General features: G+C 63.5%; 2 protein-coding genes across 2 annotated transcripts; one reads left to right on the top strand and one right to left on the bottom strand.

Annotated features, from left to right (window-relative positions):
* Window positions 1-1147: 1147 nt before the first annotated feature.
* PSMA5 (proteasome 20S subunit alpha 5) lies at window positions 1148-7811 on the bottom strand. The gene is made up of 9 exons (XM_065747487.1): window positions 7766-7811; window positions 7210-7276; window positions 6057-6183; window positions 5266-5333; window positions 4809-4916; window positions 4681-4739; window positions 3769-3871; window positions 2592-2678; window positions 1148-1237 (listed from the first exon to the last, which is right to left on the bottom strand). Exons 1-9 carry the CDS (start codon window positions 7792-7794, stop codon window positions 1160-1162), a joined length of 726 nt encoding a protein of 241 aa, XP_065603559.1. The 5' UTR covers window positions 7795-7811; the 3' UTR covers window positions 1148-1159.
* An 864-nt stretch (window positions 7812-8675) lies between these two features.
* SYPL2 (synaptophysin like 2) lies at window positions 8676-11504 on the top strand. The gene is made up of 6 exons (XM_065747556.1): window positions 8676-8820; window positions 8919-8990; window positions 10112-10236; window positions 10633-10834; window positions 10906-11097; window positions 11280-11504. The coding sequence occupies exons 1-6, from the start codon at window positions 8770-8772 to the stop codon at window positions 11409-11411; spliced, it is 774 nt and encodes a 257-aa protein (XP_065603628.1). The 5' UTR covers window positions 8676-8769; the 3' UTR covers window positions 11412-11504.
* The last annotated feature ends 46 nt before the right edge of the window (window positions 11505-11550 follow it).

Below are 11550 nucleotides of genomic sequence, written 5' to 3' on the forward strand. Positions count from 1 at the left end.
CCCGTCCGCCACGCCCCATTGGTTGACGGAGTCCCGCGGCACGCCCCCTCGCCGCGCCCCCGCTCGGTGGTTGGTTCGAGGGGACGTCGCTCAAGACCGGAGAACCGCCTCCTCCGCGGTCGCGTTCCGATTAGCCCGTTTCCGTGTCAATCACCGGCGTTCACCTCTCCCGATTGGCTCCAAGCGCTAGTTCGATGGGTACAAGCCCGCCCCCCAAACCGTCCCGTCTCTTATGCGCGTAACGACAGAGCTCTGATTGGCTGCGCCCGGAGTGGGGGGAGCGGCCGAGCGATTTTTTGATTGGTCGAGGCGACAGGTAGCTGGGGCGCGCCGGGCTCAGGTGGACCGGGGGGGGGGGGGGGGGCAGTGCTCGTGGGTTTGGGGCGACGCTCCCGGTTTGGGGGCAGACGCCTTAAGAAGCCCTCCCGAGGGGAAGCCGCCCCACAGCACCACAGGGACAGCCCCGTGCCCCTGACCCCCCCGGGGCACCGTACCCCGCTCCGCCCGGGGCACGGCACAAAGGGCCGCTCTGTGCCACGGGGCCGGGACAGAAGAATCAGCGCTTTGTTCCCCGGGACACCAACGCGGCGAGGAGCGGCAGCGCAGGGGATGGGGCAGCAGCCCGAGCCAGGCACGGGGAGGTGCCCCCCCCCCCGGGGACAAAGTCCGCGGGCACTTGCAGGGCTGGGCGCTGCCCCTGGGCTGCTCCGCACGGGAGCGGGGCGAGGACTGCGCCCAGAGCTGTCCCAGCTCCTGCATCCGTTTGGCAGCACCAAGAGGGGGGGGGAACAATGAATAGAGGGGTGTTTTCCACTCTGCCCGGGTGACTGGGGAGGGCTGCTCCCCCCCCGCAGCGCACAGGAGCAGTGTCCTCCACGAGAGGGAGACTCGTGCCTGCTGCAGGGAGTGCAGCCCCGGCCCCCAGGGATCCCCCCCCACAGCCAGGGAACCCAGCGCGGAGTAACAAAATGATTTATTGTCATTTCCTCCTGTTGTAGAGATCCGTTATGTACAGAGACCGTAAAAAAACCTTAAGAGCCTTCGGAGAAGAGCAATTACAGATGCTGCTGGAAATAAAATCGCAGGTACTGGGAGGAACTGAGAGTCAGTTTGCTTTGATGGGGGCAACGAGAGCCTTGCAGGGGTCTCCCCCCCCCTTTCAGATGTCCTTGATGACCTCTTCCAGCTCTTCTTTCGTGTACATGTGGAACTTCATCCCTGGCTGCACGGTGGCAAGCTGAAAGAGAAGGAGTGAGGGGTTAAGTGTGTGTGTGTGAAGGGCCAGCACGGGGCAGGGAACACAGAGCAGACACGGCACACGCAGCAGCTGTTCCTGACTGCCTGATCTGCCAGCCCAGCAAGATCATCCCACCCCGTAACACGCTCTTTGATTCCCTAAAATAGCAGCCTGCTGCAGAAATAGCTTTTAATTGACTCAGTCTCCTCACAGCAGCGGGGAACGGCCGTGTGAGGGCTCTGCGTGCACGGCTGCAGGGAGCGACACGGCTCGGCCCCGAGCCCATGTGCTGCCCAGCTCCTACGGGGACGAGTCAGGGGCTCCCAGGGCCACCTGCAGCTGCCTCACATCACACACGTGTGGGCTCAGATGGGCTCATCTGACATCAGACAGCCAGCGACCCAACGGGGAAATGACACTGCTGAAGGCTCTGTTGCTGCCGATGGATTCAGCCCCCCATCACCACGCTGCCCCTTCCCCTCACTGCTAGGCAGGAAGACCCCAGGCAGGAAGGAGCAAATAAGCTGAGTGCTGCATGCAGAGCTGGAAAGCAAAGCTGCTCTGTCAGTGAAAGATGCCAAGCAGAGGGGCGACTCGAGGCAACAGCGACCTTTTAATCCTCAGCACATTCCCCTCATGCTTAACCCCACCGTGGTTCCCCTGCAGGTTGAGCCCTGCCAAGCACAGTTAAGCCCCAACAAGTGGGGCTGTGCCGTGAGGATACCGTACACACAGCACTGCCTCACACTGCACAGCACAGCCCGGAGGAGCCCTGACTCCTCTGCGCAGGATACGGCCCTGCATCGCTGCTGGGGAGCACGTGGGTCCTTCCCCACCTGAGGAAGGCAGGCACACACACCAGGACGGCCTCCAGCAGCAGCAAGTCAGGGTGCAGCCCTAGGGCTGCCTGGGAAACGACTGCCCGTGCTCAGAGGGAGCACAGCCCCGACCTCACGCTGAGCACACAGCTCTGCGAGCCGCAGCTCGGCCGAGCACAGCACCTCCTGGAGGCTTCACCTCCACGGCCCTCTGCCCAAGGGACTTTTGGCAGCCATCCCGGACTGAATATAGCAAGTCCAGGGGCTGGATAATTTTCATTCCTTCTAATATTACAAGTAGCAGGGGAGAAAAGAATGGCTGAGCACGGGGGAAGAAAAAGTGATCCCGCTGGCACGGCGGCCTCACAGCAGGAGGGGCTGCACTCCCACCCGCCCGCTGCCCACGTCCCTGCAGCCCACAACTGCTTGCACCAGCACTCGTGGGGCATCCAGAAGCCGAACACAAACTGCCAGTGCTCCCCACGCAGCAGCTCAAACTGCAGCGCCGTCCCCAGGCACGCTGCGCGCACGCTCACCTCAATGTTGGTTGCGTTCAGTTTCTCCTCCATAACCTGCTTCAGGATGACGAGGGAAGACTTGATTGCTTCTTTCAGGGTCATGGACTGCAAAACAAACCACCTGCTCACTGCACTGCTGATGCCCAAGCAAGCTCTGCTCCCGCGTTACCCCTTTAACTCCAGCAGCGTGCTGCTCTGCCCTCCTCTCCTCTCTAATCCCTTAAGCTGCCCCCGGCAGCAGATTTAAAAGCTTATCAAGTTATCTACTGTATCAACAAGAGATGAAAGCACACTGCTCAGGCAGGGCAGTGACAATTTCAAGGATGGCGACTTTCTGCTTCTGTATAAGCTTTATAGAAAGTTAAGAACTGTTAAGCTGGGCACACAAACCTCCCCCCCAGGAGCAGGGCACGGGGCTCTGCTTCCCTTCACCGTTCCTGTCTGTCAGGCAGTCCCCCCCGGCGTGCTCTGCTGGGAGCTCTGAGGAGCTGAGCTCCTGGCAGAAGCCTTTGTGCTTTAATAACAGAAATCCCTGCATGAGGGGAACTAGAGCCAGAAGGCTGCACAGCACTGACAGGGACGATGGCGGCGTGCGCAGCAGCTCCGCGCTGGGAAGGTGGGGAACGAGCCACCTTCAAACAACTCTGGCGATTCTGCTGCTTAATGAGGTTACTGAGGCTTAGGCTGGAAGTCTTCGAGGCAATCAACAGCATCAATTACGCTTTTCGTTATAGTATTTGATTTCCTTTGACACAGAGCAGGCAGCTCCCCCCCCACGGAGAGAAGAAAGTTGTTTCTGAGTATCACACAGGACGAGGACGGGCAGAACAAAAGCTTGGAGCTGCAGCCCCAGCAGAACAACGCTGCCTGCTTTGGTTCCTCACGCTCCAGGCTGTGCCCACACTGAGCCCCGGTGCCGACTGGCCGTGCTCATGCAGCAGCTTTTATTTATAGAGCACTTCCTGACATGGACTCAATTATCAGCTGCTGGAGGCAGAGCCTGGCACGCCGGGCACCAGGCTCGTGTTGCACGAGGCAGCCCAAGCAGCCACAGCCCACGGAGGCACTGCTGGCTGCAGCACTCCTCACAGAGATCCTCCACACAGCGACATCTCATCCCTGGAGCAGCTGCAGCCCACAGCCCCGCACAGCTCGTGCTGCCCTGAGTCGGAGGTGAGCCCAGCACTGCCTTTACCTTATGGTACACCTCCTGCAGTGAGCTCTGTGCACCCTCTGAGGCCGACCCAATGGCTCTGGCATCGCACTGAACAAACGTGCCCGAGGGGTCCATGTGAAACCTGCAGGGTCAGAGAGCAGAGGCACACCACGTCCCACACTGCAGCATCACCACGGCCTCACTGCACAGCCAGGGCCCCCGGGGCACGGTGCTGAGCTGGGGCAGCCCTGGCCGTGCTCAGCCTCCTTCCCTACACGCAGCCCAGGGCTCCTCCTCCTCCTGGCATTCAGGGACTGAGGTCTGAGAAGTGCTCAGCACTCACCTGCTGCCCCACGCTGGGCTGGGGAGCCAGGAGGAAAGCAGAATGCCCCAACTCTGCCCTCCATGCTCACAGCACAACATCCCCTCCCCCCCAGCTTTCTTTAATAAAATCACCAGGTTTCCACCACTGCTCTCAGGGGGAGACTTTTTTGGGCTGGCCGTGCTGAGTGGTTCCCACCTCCAGCAGAGGCTGCACTTGAAGCACACCAGTTCAGGTTTCAAGCACTCCGCCTCCCCAAGGAATGTTAGAGTGCAGATATTATGTTACCGTGCCTCTGCTAGTCCTCTGGGGAAAGGTAGGAAGAAACTCAGGACAAGGAGAGCTTCAGCACCTCCCTCCCACCCAGGAAACCACACCAAGAACAGCAAAGGTTCCCCGAAGACACAGCACTGTCTTCAATCCTGAACAAGCAGCCCAGCTGCCGTGGCCCTTCTTGTGCAAGGAAGGCTTAAGTGCATTAGCAAACACGTCAGGTACATAATGGGATAAACCCCAAGGGTTTGGCTTATGGGAAACCACAGGATCAAGTCATTAAAGAGCCCCTGGCTGCTTCACGTTGAGGTTTTGCCTCTTCCCAGAGCTGGTCTGGATTACAGAACAGAACTTACAGCTGAGGTCCCTTCTCATCAACTCCTCCAAAAAGCAGCGCGACACCGAACGGACGAGACTGCAACAGGAAGGCAGCAGGTCAGGCAGGGGGGGACAGGTGGGGGGCTCCCAGCCCACCCCCACGCACCATTGCTCCGGGGTCTGCATCCTCCTCCCCGAACTGCAGCGCCAGGTTGGACACCGCCTGCGTCACACTCTCCACTGTCATGGTTTCGTTGTAAGTGAACCAGTGATTCTGCAGGAAAACAAGGCTGCACATTTCTGCTCTGCTCCACAGAGAGAGCCCTCAGTGTGGAGAAGCTGGGGAGGGGTCAACCAGAGCAGCTGGGGACATCTGGGCCTTGGGGTACCGAGGAGGAAGACAAGGGCAGAGCACTGTGACCCCACACTCACGGCACCCACTGAAGGAATGGGGTGAGAAGTGGCAAAAGATCCCCACAGGAAAGGAAAACCACACAGCAGAGTGCACCCATCAGTTCTGCAGCAGCCCCGTGCAGGAAGGCCTCCACTCCCAGCAGCTCCTCTGCTGCACAGCCACCCCACGCCACAGCCCCCAGCACTGACACTGCTGTCCTGAGTCTCACCTGAGTCTCCACCCTTGCTTTATCAATCAAAGTCTTGGCATCCGCTATTAAGCCGCTCATGGCGCACCCTGGGATCAGAGAGGGAAGCAGGCAGAGTCACTGGGTGCACAGCCACGTCCTCCCAGTCACACTTCCCACCCGCCCTCAGCGTGAGTCGCTCCAGGGAGACACAACTTAACCCAGGAGAAGCCAACAGCTGCAGGAAGGGGAACACATCACTGTGGGGTTCAGGAGCTGCTCCCTGAGGGCTGCACCACACACAGCAGGAGGAAAGCAGGCCCTGCAGGAGCTCCTAAGCACCACGAGCCATCTCCTCAGCACTGTGGGTATTTTGGAGGGCTCCTCCACGCTGACATATTTGGTAATGAGAACTTCGTGGGCCCCCTCGGTGCAGAGGCTGCAGTGAGCAGGGGTACAGGCACCAGTGCTCTGAGAGAGCCTGGCCTCGAGTCAAGCCTTTACATTGCAGCAATTCCCTGCCCTCCCAGATCTAATTTTGGGATGAGCTTTCATCAGGGAGGTCACAGAAGGTGGGGGTGCTTCAGCTGCCTCTTCCTACTCCTGGAACTATGTCCTGCTGGCCTGAGGCCTGGAAAACCAGCGAGCAGGACCTGGTGCTCACTGGGAGAGCTGAGCATTCCCACTCGGCTCGCCAGAGCTGCTCGCAGGAAAAGCTCATCCTGAAACAGAGCCTCCAAAACTCACAGGGACAGAGCTTTGTTGTATGTACTTCCACACAACAATTGGGTGGATGTCCTAGGGGTGGGGGGAAGCAGCACATTCCTCCTTACCTATATGGGAATCTATTTCTACAATCTTCTCAATGCTGCTGGGCTCCATGAGCGGGGAGGTGATCCTCTTCTCCACAGCCAGGCACACGCCCTCCGAGGTCTGGATCCCAATGGCTGTAGAGCCAAGCTGCAAACAGCCACAGTCACCACCTCCCCTCACACAGGGGCATACAGAGCTCACAACAACCTGTGCTATTTGTAGGCACGTTGTGTTGGAGACGGACACCTCAGGACAGAAACCTGCCATGGGTAACCTGGCATGTCAAAGCTCCACAAGTGGCACTGAGCAGATGTGAAGGCAAACACCAAATTTCCCCACTGATCAGTTCAGCGGAATCCAGCAGCTCCAGTTCTCAGGAACAAGGACATTCATCAGCTGAGAACTCTTACAGGCTCAGACAGGCCGTACAGCTCTGCAGCCACAGGTCAGCTCACAGCATGCTGCCTCCCACCTTCCTTATCAGGGTTTAAAATTCACTGGAGCAAAGTGTGACTCACTGGGAGCTGCCACAGCAGCAAGCCAAGTGAATGAAAGTGAAACCAGAGAGAGAGGAGTTGTGACAATTCACAATTCTGTGACTTTTTTCTTTATGAAGGGGCACCACACCACGGACTGTGAAGTAACACTCCCTCAGCTCAGGGTGGCAGAGAGAAAGCACAGTGCTCCTTTACAGTGTGGGGAGTGTTTATGGACGTGAAGCACACAGTGCTCGTGGTGTCAGCTTCTGCACTTAGCCAGGGCAAGCACCCGGGACCTCTGGCTTCAAAGTGAGCTTTTTTGACCTTGGGACCTTCGGGTTGGGTTTGCTCTGTGGGTAAATACTCCAAGCTGCAGTGGCCACTTCCACTCACACAGATGAGCGGAGCTGCAGGAGGCGCCGCTGGGAACAAGGAACTGAATGCTGGGACACAGCTCCTGCACTGCAAATTGAACATAAAAGGCTGGCACAGAGCTGCTGGCAGGAGCAGCACCTATTGGGAAAGCAGTGCCTTCCCACTCCTGCTCAGCACTGCTCTGGGAAGCTGGCCAAACCCTGCTTCACTGCAGAGCAAGACCAGAGCACGAGAGGAACGAACTGCCTGGCTCTGACCAAACCCACTTTGAAAGATCACTTAACATCACAGCGTGACAGCCAGGCTGCAGTGACAATACCTTAATGGCCTCGATGGCGTACTCCACCTGGAACAGCCTCCCCTCTGGAGAGAAAGTGTTCACGCCCCTGCAAGAACAACAGCAGAGATGGGGAGAGGCAGAAAACCGAATGCTGACAAAGGACAGCCGACACAGGAGGGCTTTGCACTCCTCGCCCCAGCAGCGATGGGATGCTTAGGGAGAAGCAGAACCCGGGAGTTGGAGGGTTTTGCTCCGAGGACACTGGAAACAGAGCCCAGGCAGCAAGCCCTCCAGCGCCGGGAGGCAAAGCCCGACGCCCCAAAACACGGCTGAGAGCGAGGGCTCCGTCCCCACGTGGAAACCCACTACGCGTTTCATGCAGCCCGCTGCCCCCACACCGGGAAAGGCTCTCGCGGGGTCACGCGCGATGGGAGCCGCCCCGCGGGACGCGGGGGAGCACCGGGACCGGGCCGCAGCCCGCCGCTCCCGCAGCGCGGCCACCGGGGGCGGCGGGAGCAGGCCCGTGACTCAGCCGCAGGCCGCGAGCGGCGGGGAGAGCGCGGGGAGAGCCGAGCGGCGGAGAAAGGGCACTCACCGGTCGTACTCGGAGCGCGTGAGGAACATGGCGGCGGCGGTGGACGGCGCGGGGTCGGGGTGGGGGCGGCAGCGGAACCGGAGCCGCGCTGCCCTCACCGGGTTCGCACCCACTTCCTGCCAGCAGCCCGCAACGCGCACGCGCTTCCCCGCCTCCTTTCGTCACTTCCCCCCGCGCCGCTGTCTCATTGGAGGGGGGGAGAGAGGAGCGCGGCCAATGGGAAGGAGAGAAGGGCGGGCTCAGCGGAGGAGCCAACGCGAGTGGGCGGGGCGAGGGCTGAGCGGCAGCAGAGCCGGAGAGAGGCGGGGACATAGGGCTGGTGGGCGTGGTCAAACAGCGGGTGGGCGTGGTCAGAGCGGGAGCGGCCGTGACCAATAGATACCGGGCGCGGGACGGCGATCACCGCCGTGGGGTGGGGGGCGCGGACCCCCGGTGGGTACCGGTGCCCAGCGGGTACCGCTCCGCTCCGAGCCCACAGAGCCCCGCGTGGGCGTGGGACCCCCAATGTGGGGGAGCCGCCCCTCCTCCATTCTTCCGCTTCCCCCCCCGCGCGTGGCGCTTCCTCCCCGGTGCGCGGCTGCACGCGGTCGTGGGGGATCCCCGGGTACCGTGCGGGGCGGCGGCGGCGACGGGGATGGGATGCACCGCGTTCCTGGGGTGGGGGGTCCGGGAGCGGCCGCGGGCGGCGTCGGTGCCGCTCCGGGGGTCCCGGTTGGGAGGGGCGAGGCTGAACGGAGGGATGGAGGGACATACGGAGGTCCGGGTGGGTGCGGGGGGACGGGGCTCCCCGCACTGCTGGAGCGGGGGGTGCGGCGGGGGCGGTCCGGGGCCGCCCCGTGCACGGTGGTCGCGGGGGGGAGGGGGGGGTGGGGGCGGTCCGGGCCGTGGCCGGGGCGGGGCGGCCGTGCCCTCCCGGGGGCGCTGGGGCTCCGGGGGCGGCTCTGATCGCGGCGCGGCGGCGGAGGCGGAGGAGGCAGCCCCCGACGGCCCCGACGGCCGCGGCCATGGCGGAGTCCGGAGCCCCCTCGGGCGGCGACAAAGCGCCCCGGCTCCAGGTACGGCTCCGCTGCCCCCCGTGCCCCGCACCGCTGCCCGGTGCCCCCCTCCTCCGCAGCGCGGTGCCCCCGCTCACGCCGCTCTGTCCGTTCCGCAGGACCGGGTCCTGGCCGGGATGCGCTGGGGCCGCCTCCAGGAGCCGCTGGGCTTCGTCAAGGTGCTGGAATGGGTGAGTGCCCCCGCAACCCCCCCAGCGCCCTCAGATCTTCTCCTCTCTCCCCCTCTATTTTTGGGGTAACCCGCGGTTGTCCCAAAGCCCACAGAGGGACCTCGGAGCCCCCCCTGCCCGCTCGCACCCCTCCCAGGTGTGGGTGGGGGGATCCCACGGAGGGCTCCTGGGGGGGCTGCAGGTGTGGGGGCCACTTGGAAGCGTCGCTTTGGCCTCCCCAGTGACCTTGAGCAGGTGGCAGCGCCCGGCTGTGCCCGGGGGGATGGTGACACCGGGACCCGTGGGGCAAGGGGGGGGGAGGACAGCACATCGGTGGGTGGGGGGCAATGGGGGGGCTGCGAACTTCAGGAGGGAACGCGTGGGGCACGGGTGGGGGGGCGGGGGGGGGCAATGCGCGGCCCCCTTCCTGTGCCCCGTGCTATGAATGGCGCCAGGATTGGGTTTCAGGGCCGCGGGGACGGCGGCATTTCAGCAGCACAGGTCTGGCACTGGGGAAACTGAGGCACGAGTGGGGATTGGAGTGTGGGGGTGAAGCTGGGGGCATTGGGGATCTCCTGCCCGGAGGAGAGGGGCCAGGGGGGCTCAGCCCCCCACTGTGGCCCCCAGCACTGGGCAGCACTGAGCGTATGGGATCAGACCCGGGGTGCAGCCCGAAACGGGGAGCGAGAGGAGAACGCACAGAGAGCAAACGGAGCCACGCTGCGATGTGACACGTGGGGACATCCCACGCAAGGGACAGCTGTCAGCACGCTCGGTTCCACGAGGGAACACCCACAGGAGCCCTTCCCTGTGGCACTGAGCCGGGCGGGTTCCCCGCAGCCCGGTGGCACTTGGGGCAGTGCCACCCCCGGGGACAAAGCCGGCGGTGCGGACGCTCCGGCACTTGGGGCTGTGCCTAAAATGAGTGGGGATGAGCGGGGTCCCCCTCCCCGGTGCCCCACGGCCCCGTTTCGCTGCCGGTGCATGGAGCTGGCACACATGGCTGACAGCTGCGGGGTGGCACTGCGCCCTGTGCCGCCGTGACTCAGCGCCAGGACACACACACACACACACACACACACACACACGTGGGGCTGTGGGGTCCCCGAGCACCCCCTGACCCCCACACTCCCCTCCCACAGCTCTTTGCCATCTTTGCTTTCGGGGCGTGCGGTTCTTTCAGCGGTGAGAGCGGGGCCACGGTGAAGTGCAGCGGCGAAACCAAGGAGATGAGCGCCATCTCCGTGCAGTTCGGGTACCCCTTCAGGTGAGGGGCGGCCGGAACGGGATCCCCTCCCCACGCTGTGACCCCAGCGCGGTCCCCTTATAGGGTCCTGGGTGGGATGTGGGGTTAAAGCCTGTGCTCGGTGCTGGCATCCCAGCCGGGCTGTGAAGATGGGGCGGGGACTCGGTGGGTTTGGTGCACTGGGGGCGGATGTGGGGCTTTCTCCACCCTAAGGGTGACGGTTTGTCACAGCATCACACGGGGGGGGATGTGGGCACAGCCACGGGGCCGCCCCCCAGCACCGGGATCCCGCAGTCCTCCCAGGACCCCCTTCTCCCCTTCCCTGGGGCGGTCCCTGCGCTGTCCCCATCCCCTCCGTCCCCCTCCGCCCCTCGCGGTGCCACAGCCTCCCCCCCCGGCCCCGTTCCCCCCCCCCAGGTTGTACCAGATCCCCTTCGAGATGCCGGAGTGCGATGGCGATGCGGAGCCGCGCACCCTTCACCTGGTGGGCGACTTCTCTGCCCCCGCCGAGTTCTTCGTGACCCTGGGGGTCTTCTCCTTCCTCTACGCCATGGCGGCTCTGGTGCTCTACCTGCGCTTTCATTCCCTTTACTCCGACAACAAGAAGCTCCCGTTCACGGTAAGAACCGTGGGGCGGGGACAGCTCCAGCCCCACACCGGCGGCACTGAGCCCCGGCCCCACATCCGCAGGACTTCTGCGTCACCGTCTGCTTCGCCTTCTTCTGGTTGGTGGCGGCGGCCGCGTGGGGCAAAGGGCTGAGCGACGTCAAAGCGGCCACGCGGCCGTCCAGCATCATCGCGGCCATGAGCGTGTGCCAGGGCCACGACGTGGTGTGCAACGCGGGCGCCACGCCGGCCATGGGGCTGGCCAACATCTCCGTGGTGAGTGTGACGGGGGCTGAGCGTGTGCGCGCTCACGTGGGGGGCACGTGTGCGTGCGTAAATGGCCGGAAGTGGCGGGGCACCGCGGGCTGCTGGCGGTGCTCACAGCAGCGGTGCTGGGGGGGGGCACGGTGACACAGCTCTGCTCTCTCCCCACCCCCCACCCCCCACCCCCTCTGCAGCTCTTCGGGTTCATCAATTTCCTGCTGTGGGCCGGGAACTGCTGGTTCGTGTTCAAGGAGACGACGTGGCACGCGCAGGCTGAGCCCCGCGGCGACAGCGCGGCCGAGCAGGGCGCCATCGACAAGCAGTAGCCCCCCCGGGGGGGGAGGGGCACCCACCCGCACCCACCCGCACCCACCCACCCGTCCCTGGGGGCCTCGCGCCGGCCGCAGCCTGGGGGGGGGTGGGGGGTGGGGGGGGGTTTGGGGGAGCACTGCTGTACGGAGGGGT

The sequence above is a fragment of the Cyrtonyx montezumae genome, unplaced genomic scaffold, assembly GCF_038088225.1.
Source record: "Cyrtonyx montezumae isolate F1298 unplaced genomic scaffold, pur_monq_1.0 scaffold_45, whole genome shotgun sequence".
NCBI lineage: Eukaryota > Metazoa > Chordata > Aves > Galliformes > Odontophoridae > Cyrtonyx > Cyrtonyx montezumae.

What these genes read in the sequence shown, in the direction of transcription:
- PSMA5 (XM_065747487.1), bottom strand. Translation starts at nt 7,794, where the DNA reads ATGTTCCTCACGCGCTCCGAGTACGACCG. An exon ending in AAGCAAGGGTGGAGACTCAG is followed by an intron (nt 4,917 to 5,265) that starts GTGAGACTCAGG and finishes GTTTTCCTGCAG; the next exon opens with AATCACTGGTTCACTTACAA. An exon ending in TGCAGGAGGTGTACCATAAG is followed by an intron (nt 2,679 to 3,768) that starts GTAAAGGCAGTG and finishes TTTGTTTTGCAG; the next exon opens with TCCATGACCCTGAAAGAAGC.
- SYPL2 (XM_065747556.1), top strand. Translation starts at nt 8,770, where the DNA reads ATGGCGGAGTCCGGAGCCCCCTCGGGCGGCGACAAAGCGCCCCGGCTC. An exon ending in CAGTTCGGGTACCCCTTCAG is followed by an intron (nt 10,237 to 10,632) that starts GTGAGGGGCGGC and finishes CCCCCCCCCCAG; the next exon opens with GTTGTACCAGATCCCCTTCG. An exon ending in GGCTGGCCAACATCTCCGTG is followed by an intron (nt 11,098 to 11,279) that starts GTGAGTGTGACG and finishes CCCCCTCTGCAG; the next exon opens with CTCTTCGGGTTCATCAATTT.